This window comes from Lonchura striata, chromosome 2 (genome assembly GCF_050655825.1).
Source record: "Lonchura striata isolate lonStrDom1 chromosome 2, ASM5065582v1, whole genome shotgun sequence".
NCBI classification, from domain to species: domain Eukaryota; kingdom Metazoa; phylum Chordata; class Aves; order Passeriformes; family Estrildidae; genus Lonchura; species Lonchura striata.
Genome location: NC_140704.1, coordinates 125,313,139 through 125,328,567, shown reverse-complemented (window position 1 = coordinate 125,328,567; position 15,429 = coordinate 125,313,139). Strand labels below are relative to the sequence as shown.

The window sequence follows — 15,429 nt, the reverse complement described above, 5'->3', positions numbered from 1 at the left end:
GTTTAACTAAGTCAAACATTGTAATAACCATTCCACATATTATGAAGAATTTCTTTACAGAAAGAGTTGTCAAGCAATAGAACAGGCTGTCAGGGAAGTGCTTCAGTTACTGCTACAGGAGGGATTTAAAAGACACATAAATGTGGCACTTAATGAAATGGTTTAGTGGTGTACTTGTTATTGCTAGGTTAATGGTTGAAATCAATTTTCTTAGAGGTCTTTTCCAACCTAAATAATTCTATGATTCCATTTTTACCGTCCTTGGTATCTCTGTCCTTCAAGACTTCATTTGAGCCCCTGTTCTCTACAATACAATTCCACCCCCTTTTATAAATATTTCTTATATTTCCTACTTTTTAGAAAGTCTGCAACCTTGTATTTTAATGTACTGATCTAACATGATCTACATTTTTTTTCTTTGCTAATATTCAGTACTAAATTTTGTTCACTGGACCAATTGAAATCAGTCATTGTGCTTTGGTGACCACTACTGTGGCAGTCTCATTGCATTATTTATGCATTTGTATTAGCAATGACTTGCTATTTACTTGTCAGTCACTGGTGAAAATCCATTAAAAGATTGAAAAATAATATTAAATAATAAAAAAGAATATTAAAGGCTACTATGTCTGCTTCCCTAGGAAATTTGCACTTTTAATGTTTTTCAGAAGAAATTTATCAAAGCACCTAAGGGCTCCACCAACCATATTTGATTTCTGACCTTTTGACCCTTTACAATCTTCTGTATGGTTGATTAACAGACACCTTCCTTTTCCCTTACAGGTGTAGATAAATCTTCCTTCTTAAGGCCATCAACTTTTTTTGTCAGCATTCTGATATGATGTTCAGGGCAACATAAAATGCTCTCCCTTTGTAATTGATCAAGCTCTCTCTCACGTTTCTTTTCAAGTCTGATGGCACAGAGGAGAAGATTTCTGGATAGAAGCTTTAGCTGTCCATGCATGGCCATTTTTAGAGGTTGCAGAGCTGATAACTAGCAAGGTAGGGGTGTGTGCATCCTCATTTAACTGCACTCATCTGCTGAGGGGTGGCCTATTAAATCAGAATTAAGTGTGCTTTTTCAGCTTGTTCTTACTTTCAATCCTTCAATTTCCAATTTTAAACTGATAGGTTAAATTTCTTACTCACGATAATGCAATTTAATTCCTGTATGTTTACATTTCTCACAGTGGGAAAAGAATGCAGATCAGTACACACTAATTATTTGAATTTAATTTGGATGGTGAGAATCACTCTGTGAGCGTTCTTGGGCCTTTCTCCTCTGGACTTTCAGGTTAATTAATTCCTATGAACTCCTAGCCCTGAGATGTTTTTACTAGTAACACTTTTATTAGTATTACATTACTGGCATAAATCCATGATAAAATGAAATAAGTGAGATACTTCATGCTCTCATTTACTTAGTGTCTAGGCTGGCAAGTGACATGATATTTTTTTTTTACATGAATTTCTTATGTAAAAAGAAAATGATTCTGTAGTCAGATATGCAACATTGTTTATGTTCTTTTACTGTAATGGCTGTTTGGACAGCATTCTCAGTAACCACTCTGCATGCTTGTAAAGATTAGTGATTAATACAGTTCATGGGAAATTTTATGAGTTGAAGTAAATAAGAGTATGAGATGTTTGTCTTCTGGCTGTCTGCTTTAACCTCTAAAGTATACAGTGTACATCACAGCTTCATTATGTTTTTCCCTTTAATTCTTATTGTTCTTGGGTTTGTGTCACAGAAAAGAACCTTTTTCCTTGCATTTATCTTTTCCTTCCCCCAGCCCCCAACTCCATTTCAGCACTGTCCACTTGACATTTTCCAATGTCTTTAACTCTGGGGACAGTATTCTTATTATGTTCCTTTATTATTTTTGCTACTTTTACAGTCAAGAATAAGTTGATGATTTGTAGACACTTCTCATTACTTAGTTATTCAGTTGATAGGGAAAAATACTTCTTCAGATGATCATAAAATTTTGTTCTCATCTCTGTTGGTTTTCCCTTGTTTTTAATACCTTAGTCTTCAGTGTACAGTACTTTGGGAGTTTTTTCTCATGATCATTTCTCACCTGAGTTTTTCCCCATTACTTCTTCTTAGCCTGTTTTTTTTTTGTCCTCCTTACATATGTCTTACACTAGTTTCTCTTTAAGAGAGAGTACTTGGGCTGGTTTTGAGACCCTTCTGGAACTTTGACAAGTGCTTCATCCTAACTTCAAGGGTTTCAATTGAAGGAGAGAGAACAATAAAACTGGAAACAGAGACTTGAAATTACTCTGAAACTAGTGCTCCATAGCTACTTCAGTATGTTTGCTCTAAATGGTAAACAAAGTAGTGATAAAGTGATAAATGGAGACAGTAAATATTGAAATATTTATTTCAGTCAAATATCTATTGAGCAACATGGAATTCAGAGAAATAGTAATGTGGCAATATTATTGTCTTGTCATCACAAATTCTGCTGGGAAGATTCCAGATTAGTTAATGTTATGTTAAACTGAATCCTCCTCCCTCTTCTTTTTCACTTCGGAATGTTTTGATATTGTGATTGTGGAAATATGAGTAACATTTTTTTTTTTTTTACTAGGTTACTCATACTGCTTGAAGGAACTACATAGCCTCTAGCTCAGGAAAAGAAAAGAAAACAGAAAAGGGAATTAACATTAGCTTCATGAAAAATTCCCAGACTCATAACAAAATTCAAAAGAAAGTATAAATAAAGACAGACAGAAAGATACAAAACTCAACATGAAATTACTGTGTATTAAAGGTAGATTGTGTATGACTAATGTGTTAACCTTACATGTTATGTGCCAACTCATTTTTTAGGTAAAGAGAGTAAAGTAAATCTTATATTTGTGAGATTCATTTAAGCATTTTATAGTATTAGATAAGGATAATGTTTTCATTAAACTGAAGGAGAAGGGGATTTGTGTAAGAAATGCAGGGTGGGGAAAGGAAAAGAAAAATAATCAGCAGTATTAAAAGTTAAGCTATGAGGAAGATTATTAAGTAAGCTCTTGCAGTTTTACAATCAACCTTTTAAGTTATTTTTGTTAAAGGTATTTGCACACGTAGAAAAACGTTCATGAGATGCAGAAGGCATAATTGGTACACAGAAAGGTTAAGATAGGGAGGAAGACTTGGGTGATAAGAGAGGACTGATCTATTAGAAATGCAACAAGACTAGACTTTCCTGTCTAAAATGTAAGATTAATAACAGAGGCACTAGTAGTGCTAATTCTGTTGTCGCCTGAGGGTTATTCAGTTGAAAACTGCAGAACAGAAGTGTTATATTGTTAAGTATTTGCAAGATAATCTGAGAAGAACTAATGTGGTTGAATTAGCAGAAAGGCAAATGTGATTTTTAAGATGTGTTGACCAAGATATTTCTGGTATAGATACATAAATATTCCTACTATACAGACACTGTTGACCTTTTATATGGTATATTGTCTACCATTCTTGGCTTTTGTATTTCAGAACAGGAGCAAGTATGGGGAAGGGATGTAAAGGATGATCAAGACAGTGGGTAGCCTTTTATACAGAAAAGTTCTGAAATACTTAAACTTGTTCCCTTTCAAAGCAAAGGCTGATAGGGAGTAGGAAAACTCACCTTGGAGGATAAATAACAAAAAAATAAATAAGCTATATAAGTTACAGGACACTATTGACACAGAACAAAATAACATATGTTAAAGTATAGCCAAGGTGAACAGTAGGAGATTTCTAAGTATCAACTCAGCTTCTAGATCATCCTCCCTGCAGAAGCAAGTAATCTTGTTTGTTTTCTAATGGACCTTAACAGATAAAGAGGATTACATTATGCAGTTGCCTGCAACTCATGGATCTTGACTGCTTAATTTGGGATTTTCTTACATTCTTGCATTTGAAATAGAGAAGGGATTTCTATGTTTTAAAATGGGAAGCATCTTTGTTATGTTTTCTGACTATTTTTTAAAAAATGGACAGATGCTTTTGAATGTCTTTCTGTTAATATGTTTTTATCCCATGGTTTTCTTTGCAATTCTTACATAGTCAGTTAAACATTCTTTTGCTTAGGGATTTTCTATAACTAGGTCAAAATTGGTTTCATAAATTACCATTGCAAATATTAAATAGAGAAAAAATACTGAATCATTCAGAATTAATTAAATTCATTTAAAGTTTTTAGATATTTGACTTATAATTTAATACTATATTTTGAATGAAGACTAATCTGGGACAAGTATATGTGAATTTTCTTCTTTTAATTCTCATCTAGGTAGTTGGGAGGAGGTCAGCATTCAAATAAGGGATGTCTATAGCTAAAACTGATACATAGTGTGTGCCTTGCTCACTTTTCATTAAAAATGTTTTTGGAAGATGTGAAAGTAAGCTAGAAAAAACAGACAGACTCATTCATCATAGTATCATAGAATGGTTTAGGTTGGAAGGGATCTCAAAGATCCTCTTGTTCCAGCTCCCTGCCATGAGCAGGAACTCCTTCCACTAGACCAGGTTGTTCCATGCAGCCCATTCCAGTGCCTCACCACCCTCGCAGTAAAGAATTTCCCACTAATTCCAGCCTCTCATTCACCAGCATCCCCAAGTCCTTCTCAGCAAAGCTGCCCTCGATCTGTTCATCCCCCAGCCTGTGCTGATGCCAGGGGTTGCCCCAACCCAGGTGCAGCACCTTGCACTTGGTCTTGTTAAATCTTATGAGATTCCCATGGACCTGTTTCTTGATCTTGCCCAGGTCCCTCTGGATGGCATCCCATCCCTCAGGTGTGACAACCTCCCCACTCATCTTGATGTCACATGCAAATTGGCTGAGGGTGCACTTGATCCCTTTGTTATTATTACAGATACTAAATAATACCAATCCCAATGCAGATCCTTGAAGGACATCACTTGTCACTGAATGTCCATCAGGACTGAGACACTAACTGCTGCACATTCATGCTGCACTGTCCAAACACTTCTTATCCATCTAAAAGTCCATTAATCAAATCTAGTTCTTTCCAGTTTAGAGAGCGGGATGTTGTAGAGGGTGGCTTGGCAACTAAATCCACTTATTCCCCTCAGGACTCTGTTGCAGCCCATCATGTCCCAGAAACTTGTTTATATTCAGGTTCCTCAAGCGCTCATGAACCTGACATTTACTTACAATAGGAGCAACTTCGGCGATATGAGAGAGGTTGCCACTGAAGACAGGCAAAAAAAGTTGTTGAGTACCTCAGCCTTCTCTTCACTTGTTGTTACCAGCTTTCTAGCACTGTTTTTCAGGGAGCACTTTCTTTGACCTTCCTTTTCTGGTTAACCTACTTGTAGATGCCCCTCTTATTATTCTTTACATCCCTTGCCAGGTTCAGTTCCAGCTTCACCTTGGCCCTCCTCACCCCATCCCTACACAACTGTACTTCATCTCTATACTCTTCCCAGGTTACTTGTCCTTGTTTCCATGCCTCTGCATTTGCTTCTTTCCTTTTAGTTTGACTAGCAGTCCCCAACTCAGCCACACTGATCTGTGGTTTTCCTTGACCAATTTCTTGCTCCTGGAAATTGCTAGCTCTTGTGCTCCATGGAAGAATTCACTGAAGATCTGCCAACTCTGTTCTGCTCTTGTCCCAGAGAGCAGTCTCACATGGGACCCTATTGACTATCTCCTTGAAGATATGGAAGTTTGCTTTCTTAAGGTTCAGGAGCCTAAGTTTACTCTTTACTATTGTTGGTTGGGGGTTATGTATAAATCATGAATGGGACAGGACTGCTGTGGAACGCGTCTTGAGCTGTTTATTTCTTAGCATCAGTCTCATTACATTGTTATGACAATGGGAAGATGCTGGTTGTTCTGGGTTCTGACCCATATCCCTCAGGACTGGAACTACACCAAAGCATGGTCACTGTAGCCAGGCTGCCTCCAGTTTTGATGTCCCTTATTAGCTTGCTTGCATTGGTGACCAACAGATCCAGTATCACATTCCCTCTGGTAGGGCTATCTGTTACTCGGTTCAGGAATCATAAAGTAGAATCATCAAGGTTGGAAGAAGCCTTTAAGATCATCAAGTACAATATCAGTGCAGCACTACCATTCTTACACCACTAAACCACAACACCCAGTGCCAGATCCAGATGCCTCTTAAACACCTCCAGGGATAGTGACTACACCACCTCCCTGGGCAACCTATTCCAATACCTCACAACTCTTATCATGATTTTTTTTTTCCAATATCCAATCCCAATTGCCCCTGTCTCAGGTTAAAGCCATTTCCTCCTCTTGAATCTAAACAAACCCAGCTCCCTTGGCTCTTTCTCATAAGACACATTTTCTAGACCTTCATGAGCCTTGTTGTGCTTCAGTGGACATGCTCTAGCTCCTCAAACTGAGGGACATACACTGAACACAGTATTTGGGGCATGGCCTCACCAATGCTGAGTACAGGGGGGTTTCCTAGACCTGCTGGTTACACTATTGAGACAGATGCCATTGGCCTTCTTGGCCACCTGGACATTCTGCTGGCTCATATTCAGCCAGCTGTCAACCAGCACTACCAAGTCCCTTTCTGCTGAACAGCTCCTCCTCCAGCCTGTAGTGCTGCATGGGGTAGTTGTGAGTGCAGGACTTGGCAGTTTGCTTTAGTGTACCTCATGCTGTCATCCTTAGCCCGCTGATTGTCTGTGCAGGTCTCTGCAGAGCCTTCCTACCCTCCAGCAGATCAACAGTCACACCCAACTTAGTGTCATTGGCAAATTTACTGCACTCTGTCGCTACATCCAGATCAACAGTAAAGAGATTAAACTGAGATTGAACAGGACCAGCCCCAAACTGTTCCTTGGAGAACACCACTAGCAACTGGCTGCCAACAGATTTAGCTGCATTCACCACAGCTGTCTGGGCCCAGCCATCCGGTTAGGTTTTAATCGTCAAAGAGTCCACCCTTACATGCTGCAAACAGTTTTTCTAGGAGGATGGTGGGGGAAGTAGTGTCAAAGACCGTACTGAAGTCTGGGTAGATGACATACACAGCCTTTCTGTCATCTACTAAGGTGAGTCACTTTGTCACAGGAGACCAAGCTGGCCAAGCAGGGCTTTCCTTTTGCAAATCCATTTTAGCTGGGTTTGATCCTCTCATTGTCTTGTATGTGCTATGCAATGTCACCCTGGATGTCACTCTGGATCTCTTTCATAACCTTGCCTGGAACTGAGGTCAGGCTGACAGGCCTGTTGTTCCCCAGATCATCCTTCCAACCCGTCTTGTAGATGGGTGTTACATTTGCTAATTTCCAGTCAGCTGGAACTTCATCAGTTGACCAGAACTGCTTTTAGGTTATTGAGAACGGTTTGGCAAGTTCTTTCATCAGTTCCTCCATTACTCTGGGGTAGATCCCATCTGGGCCCATAGTCTTGTGAGTGTTTAATTAGCATAACAGGTCACTAACCATCTCCTTCTCATTTATGGGGACTTCACTCAGCTCCCCATCACCAACTTCTAGCTCTGGGACCTGGGTATTTTGAGGACAGCTGGTCTTGATGTTAAAGACTGAGGCAAATAAGTCATTAAGTATCTCTGCTTTTTCCTCATCCTCTGTCACTACCCTCTGCATTTAACCAATGCTGAAGGCCTTCCTTTTGCTGCCAATGTATTTATAGAAACTTTCTTTGTTGTCTTAAACTATAGTGGCTAAATCAAGTTCTAACTGGGCTTTGGCCCTTCTAATTTTCTTCCTAGATGACCTTGTGACATCCTTACAGTCCTCCCAGGTTACCAGATCCTCCTTCTAGAGGTGATATATTTCTCTTTTTCTGGTTAAGACGTTATCCTCCACGCATTCCAGGAGTCTAGTCTCCTGGATTGCCTACAGCTCGCCCTGCTACTTTCCCAGCAGATATCAGGGTCTTTAAAGTCCCCCAGCAGGACAAGGGCCTTTGAGCAAAATCTTTCCTGGAACTGGAGAAACAAGGCTTCATCTATAGGCTCTGCTTGATCAGGCAGCCTAGTCTGTAGTAGACACAGTTCAAGAATAATAGACTGTAGATCTCAAAAGGAGTACTTGGAAAAGAGAGCCTCTTTGTTCCCAGGTGTTGTTGTGGATCTACTGAAAGAACCAGGAGATTCACTGCGTGGAGACAAAAGTGACTATACTGGATGTTTCCTTCTTCAAACCATAGAATTCACATCTGTAAGAAATGCACGTGTCTAATGGACTGCTTAGGAAAATAGGATATAGCCAGGGAACAGCTGCACTAAGCAACTTGCTCCCCTAGAGAAATTTCAAATGTTACGGAGAAAAAGTTGTTCACAGCAAATGCTCTTTCCTACTCCCCTGCAAGGTCTGTGACTCTCTATCCCTCCACTCACAAAGCTCAAAGCATTTTTCTGATTAAACAGTGCCAGTAGGGCTGCCAGCTTGATTGACTTCATATGGAAAATGAGCCAGATAGAAAAGGTGCAGAGAATGATCCTTCCAGCAAAGCTGGTATCTGAAGAATGACTTTCCCATACTGTGTAATAGATAATATTTTAGTGACCTCTATCTTGACCAGTAAAATATGGTTTCAGTTACTCTTCACCTTGCATTATGGAATAGGAATAGGGTAATACTTCCTATAACACTTGTGTAGTGGGGAAGTAATTTGGTTTATTTCTTCTTTTTTAATTAGTTGAAGAATATGTTGACCATTAGAAATTAGAGAAAAATTCACTGATGTTTAAGCATGAGGCTAAATCTAAATAAACTTACCGGTTTCTGTGATCTGCATCTTGTACTTTCTTTTTTTCTCTTTCTAAGGAGAAGGTAACAATATTTTCAAAAACATTTATGCCATTGAGGAATCCATAGAAATTCAGGAAATGCAGTATGAACACATAACGTATGTACTAATACTTTATTTGTGTTTGTGTGTGTGGATTTGATGGCCAAAAAGGAAGAGGCCCCAAGGGCTCCTTAGTATGCAATTAATATTTTGGCTAGAAAAGCAGCAGATTGTTTCAGTATGCTTACATGTTATGACATCATATTCCAGTAAAATTATAATGAACAGAATTTTTGTTTGTCTCTGTGGCAAACCAAAATGAGTTTTCTAATTGTCAGCAGACCTTGGTGATTTATTTAATTATAGTGGCGCCCACTCACACCAACTTAGTTGAGGTCTGTCAGCATTTCTGTTATGAACCCCTATTTTTGGGGGTTTATAACTAGTTGTAAATATTTACTCATTGCTGAAACTTGACATTCAAGGTCACATTCATAGAGCAAATATCCTTTTTCAGGTTGACTGTTCTAATGGCATTAGCTAAAAAGAGTAGATTTCTGATGCTGTGAACTTAAAGGGAATAAAGGGAATCTGCTTTCCAGACCTCTTATTTCGAGGATCTTTTTAAGAATTTGAAATGTTCAGAAAATCCAGGTGAAAATGAGCTTGTTTTTGTAGGTTATATGTGACTGTATTATCTGTTATCACACTTTGATTTCTTCCAGCTGAATGTATCATTTCACATGCCATCTTGTTGTCTTCTAGTCTTACAGTCTTCTGTCATTTGGCTGTGGTGGTCAGCTTATGTTCTGTCGAGTGTGCCAGTATCATCTGAAAATCCCCTTTACATAAGAATTTTCTCCAAGAAAAATCCTAGCATTTGTAGCTGCCATGTAGAATGCAGGAAGATGCATAATTTCTAAATTAACATAATTTAAGAACTTTTAGAGACCTAATGAGAACATATGTGAGGTGTTGCTGTTTGAAATCCTGACTATTTCAGTTCTGTGGCTGAACAGAGTGACAGAGGACTGAGTAGTGTAGAGCTGACATGTAGGTGTTCTTATGATGGAAAATATTGTGCTGATACATTATTGCAGAATAATCACTAAATTATATATATATATATTCCAAAGATTGCTAATGCTTTCAGCCCTTTTTGATAACTCATATGTAATTTACTAGTAAGGTTTGTTAATGATCAGTGGCAGAGCATTTTGCCTTTCCATGGGCTTGTTCTTTACATGAGTGTACATCTTCAGGATGCAGAAACATTCATTATTAAAACTCAGTTTAATTGTCACACTGTACTGTCAGACTGTAATACTAGGATTACTTTTGAGGCTTTTGTCAATACAGTCTCTGTCCTCATAACTGAAAAGAGGAGAATGTTGTTTCCTTTGACATGTTCCTTGTAGAGAAGCCATTAGCCTCACAGATTTTGTTCATTTTCTGAGGATTTCAGGTGTTCCTTTGCACTTTCCTGGCAATGCTCATATTATCAGTGCTGTATTACAACTCTGCTTGAGGCCAAGGAGAGCAAGAAAAATTTAATCAAAACCACGTAAAAGCTTAATCATTCTGGCAATGCCAAAGAGCTGCATGAGGCTCTAGAGCCACAGGCTGAATATCATTTTTCCTTATTATCACATAAATAGCTCCCTAAACACTCTTAAAAAGAAAAGGTGGGGAGAGGAGCGGGGAAAAAAGAAGGTTTGTTGTGGGATTTGAGTTTATAAAGTGGATTAAATTCATGTGCTTTCCTCCTTTGCATGCAGTGGGGAGAAAGGTAGGTCTAGTAACTCAACAGGAAACAGGAACTTTTGATGGATATTGTATTTTCCCTAAATCGAGGTAGTTGCTAACAGCACTACCTCATTTTTTTCTACTTAAAGAGGATTGTGAAGTAATGAGGTGGGACATGCTATCAAGGTGCCTATTGCTTTTGCATGACACAGCTTGTCTTGTGCTAAGCACCAGCCAACACATGCAGCCATTTCCACTTCTCCATCTTCTGGGATGGTGGGAAGATTCCTGGAACTCTTCAAGAAGTTGAGAGTATTTGTTGCTGCAGGGAAAAGAGATCTACAGGAGGCTGTGGTTTCCAGCAAGCTCTAGCAGCTGCCAGTAAGCTCTGTCATCTACTCCTGGTCAAAAGCTGTACTGAGCTTTCCTTCCAGTCATCTGATTAGAAAGGGTCAAGCACCCTTTCAGCAGGTGCTGGGGAAGAGCAGATGTAAATACAGGGCCCGGAGCACTGCTTCCAGAGACAGGCAGCAGGCACAGCAGGTTGCACAGCAGAAGATACAGAAGGGAGTTGGAAACTCTGCTGAGGATGGGGTTGTGCTCAGTAGTGCTGGTGATGCACCACCTGGCACCATTCCTATCACCATCTGGAGCAGTTCTCCTGTTACATCAGAGACCTTGAGTCAGAGCTCGCTCCAGAGCTCTAGCTAGGCTGTAGAGATAGTGATCTTGTCTGCAGGAGGTGTGCTGTGTCGGAAGATTTGTGTTTTTGTCCTTTACCAAGTAATGAAGATGCAGGAAGGTGTCAACAGGCTGCTGACATCACTAGATCAAATGAGTAAGGGATCACTTGGATCTTCTCTAAGTCCCTGCAAGTACAAGAGTATGAATTCCCAGCCGTACCAAAGGAGGAGCAGGGAGAGTCAGTGCTAATTGGGCTGGGAAACTGGGAGGGAGTCCTGTGATGGCAAGAACTGGAAGCTGGTAATATTTGGCACTGGGAGGAAGATTTCTGCTCCATCTTCAAATCTGCAACAATATCAGTGCCAAGTGTTTGAATTCCATAAGGCATGTAGGAACTTTGTAATAGTTTCCCAGAAAGTGTCCGACACTAGAACAGGTCATCCAGAGATGTTGTGGAATCTTCATCCTTGGAGACCTCCACAATACCTTGGACAAGGCCTGAACAAGACAGTCTAACTTCAGGTCTTGACCACGTTCTGGATGTTGCTTTGGACTAGATAACCTCCAGAAGCCTTTCCAGCAGAAGTTTTTATATAATTTTATTAAAATATTACATAAGCAAAAGCATTTCCAGGCCTTAGTAATTCTCAGTAAGTGTGTTAAACTGTACTGTTAAATTGTAAACAAGAAAGCAAAGTAAATATTCACTTTTTGCATTTCATAAAGGCAACTTGGCTCACTCCTCCAAGACCCTATAGCCAGAGGCATATTAAGAGCCAGTGTTATGCTTGGTTCTTTCTATATAAATCTAGTTTTAGAATTAGGCACAAAGTTTAGGGACACTGACGCCAGAGTGCATACTCACACTTGTCTGCTTCTGAAGTGTGCTGCTCTCTGGTCAACTTTGTATTTTGTTTTACAGCTGAAATGACTGGGTTACATTTATTAATGAAAATTCAGACATTATAAAAAAGTGAATATAAAAAAGTTGCCATCCATGTCCACAGATGAAAGTGGAGAGAGCACACTTTAAAAAGGATCCTTTCAGAGGAATAAGGAAAATATAGTACTGTGTTTGATTGAATCTAGATTCAGTCAGTCTAGTTTAATTTGATGGAACTTGCTTTTATCCATGCTTTTGGAATGCTGGAATGCTGGAATCCTGGGCTTTCTTACATTGCTGTAAAATATGAACAAGTTATTTGTCAAGTGAGGATCCATTTCTGCTAGGTATATTCTCTGTCATCTGACTTTGTTGTCTGTTAGAGCTGAGCTGTAATGACAGGTTTTCATATGAACAACCTCACAATCCTTCTTCCTCCATGCCACTTGTCTGGGACAGGAGTTCTCTCCCAGGCAGAGTTTTTTGTTCTCCTTAGGTTCCATCTTCTCAAGACTCAAACCAAGAGGAGAGCAGAGCTAGGCTGTTGGGCTGATAATTAGTAGAGCTCATTGCAGAGCTCCATAAATGTAGGCGAAGAGCTGGTTTGCATGTAGGAGCGGCTGTCAGAGTTACCAACTGCCTTGCTGAGGAACGATCCATGTATTTGAGTACTGGGTCTTATTCTGGGAGAAAAGATAATGTTTCATCCCCAAATACTACTCTATTTTACATAAAATGGACAGGTAAAATTCCTAACTTGTACTGTTGTTTTCTTTTCATGGCTTCCTTCCAGGTATCACTGCCCAGTGCCTAAAGTTTTCTATGTCCAGTTAACTGTTGGCAACAGTGAGTTTTTTGGTGAAGGAAAGACTCGTCAAGCTGCTAGACATAATGCTGCAATGAAGGCCCTTCAAGCTCTTCAGAATGAGCCTATTCCAGAAAAATTACCTCAGGTCTGTGCTTCAGGAATTTTTTTTTTTTAATGACCTTGGTTTTTCACTGCTATATCTTTAAGTAAGAAGCAATAGATGCTGCTTAAAAATTAAAATGTTGTGTCATATTTTTAAAAATACTGAACAGAAAAATTATTCTCAGAGCATTCTTTCTAAATTGAAAGCAAAAATATAATAACATTTCCCAATCAAAGAAGCCAAGTACTTGCAAGACCTCTGGGAGCAGCTGAAGACCACTTGGGATACCGTAGGTTCTCACCAGCAGGTGTGTGTTTGTAGGAGACTAAATTGGATCCTTAGTCATGTAAATCTCTGTGGCTTGGTTATGCTGAGGTTAAGGGGCACTGTTTTCAGGTTAGTCATGAACAACACCTCTGTCACATCTTGGGTTGGAGCTGTAGGTGACTGGAGAAGGCTGGAGGTAACACTTTGCTGAGATCATGATGGAGGGAGTACAAAGTGTTGCACTGTGTAGAGCTGAGTGTAGCTCTCCAGAGATCTGGAGATTGGTGAAATAGAGCTTAAGGGCTTCATGGTGCCAAGGTTCAGGCTCCTCCCTGCTGCTGTCTGTGAGAAGTGCACACAGGACACCACGCAGTGGTGGTGTGTGCTTTCACCATGGGACATGGTCCATCTTAGTAAAACTCTTACTTCCTTCAGCAAAACTGGCCAGCTTGGTTATCTGTGGAAGATGATTGATTCATTGCTCCTCAAATATCAAGCGTGGATCGGAGCCAGTACAAATCATACTCATAACTGCATTATGAGGTTGAGCTTCTTTCTTCCCCATTCCCTGACAGTGTGCTCCTGGGGGAGCAAGGACGGACCTGCTGCTACCCATCTAGTAATCCCATTAGTAACTCAGTAAACTTGACTGGAATGGGATCTGTGGAATATAGCACAGTACACACTTGCACAGTATATACTATAGGTCTATCTTTTGGACTTCATGGCTGTCCTTAATGAAACCTTCTGTATATTCTTCGATTTCAAGCATTTTTTCCTTTTATTAGAAAAACTTAATAAAGGATAAAATCCTTTATCCATATTAAACTACTGAAAAGGAGTGTTGCCATCTTAATACCTAATTGGGCATATGTGTAGAAGAGCATAAGGTGAGCAGAAGCAAGAAGCAATCAGCCAACAGGGCAGGGCTGCCGGTGAATGCTTTCACAAAGAGCTATTGTGTGTCTGCCAAAGCACCTCTGCTGTCTCATAGATGTGAGGCTAAGAAAGGCCTTACAATTAAAGTGTCAGTTGTGGGAATGAGGATCAAATTTAAATCCAAAGTGCCTGAGACACTCCTGAACATATTTTATCTTCCTAAGGCTTGAAACTTTATTGCTCAGTACTGATGTTTAAACCTTGATACTCCCTTTTCTCTACTCACTGTTTGGTTCTCTACTATGTTTGGTGAAAAAATATTCAGGGAGTTAAGTTTTAGGGGAGAAGGGATAATGAGGGATTTTCTGGGCAAATGTGTTTTTATTGATCATGAAAATTTAAAGTATAGTTTCTATTTTAGACTATACATATCCAATTAAACTAGAGTACATATAGAAAACCTATACATTCTTGGTTTGAAGGCTTGCTCCAAGTCCAGTGGGCATTATATTATTTTATGTAAATTATACTAGTGTTTGATTATTCTCCATTTCAAAGATAATTTGTGAGGTATTTCTTTTAGAATTCATTTAGCTTCATTTTCTATTTAATTGGTGTTTTCTTATGTTTGCTAAATGAAACAACAGATATCAAAAATCTCTCCCATACATATATTTAGAGATTATTCTTAAGTATTTTTGAATTTTTTGTAGAATTGATTATTTTTGTAGTGTCTCAGTGCAAAGTTGTTTTTTCTAATTTGTAATTCATTCTTTGGGTTTTTTTTTTTTTTTTGCCAGCTTTTTAGATTATCAATGTCCTTTATAAAGCACAAACTTAATTGAACAGAATATCAAATAATATTCTCACTAATGTTTTTTACAGAATAGTAGTATCCCATTCTTTATATCCCCAAATATTTTTTTTTATTTTTAAATATTGTTCTTTTAACTCTGCTGACCTTTCTTAGTGAAACTAATCAATGCATTTCCTGTCCTGCAAGTAATGATCTACATTCTTGATTTCAGTGGTACTTTAATTTCATTATATGAAATGAGCTAGAGGTCCTACATAATTTCATTGTAAATACCCTTGTTATTGTTTTGCACAGCACCTTTTTTTTTTTCTGGAGGTTCTATAACTTTACAATATTTTGTTTTATATTTATCTCCAGATCAATATCAGGCATGTAAATGGATTTTTTGAGAATAAAAATTTTGCAACAATTTCATGAGACAAAAGGTGTTCTTTGTCTGCATGCTGTAGCTGAGTACTGGATTTTTGGCCCTGTGTTATCTTAAAGATTAATATA

The 15,429-nt window shown here is 38.8% G+C and overlaps 1 protein-coding gene across 5 annotated transcripts in view; it reads left to right on the top strand.

Annotated features, from left to right (window-relative positions):
• STAU2 (staufen double-stranded RNA binding protein 2) overlaps positions 1-15,429 on the top strand; it is a 169,899-nt gene that overhangs the window by 39,495 nt on the left and 114,975 nt on the right. For all 5 annotated transcript variants that reach the window (XM_077783200.2, XM_021530600.3, XM_021530601.3 and 2 more), the window contains exon 6: positions 12,854-13,013. In XM_077783200.2, the coding sequence (XP_077639326.1) occupies positions 12,854-13,013 (160 nt within the window). The remainder of the gene's footprint in view (positions 1-12,853; positions 13,014-15,429) is intronic.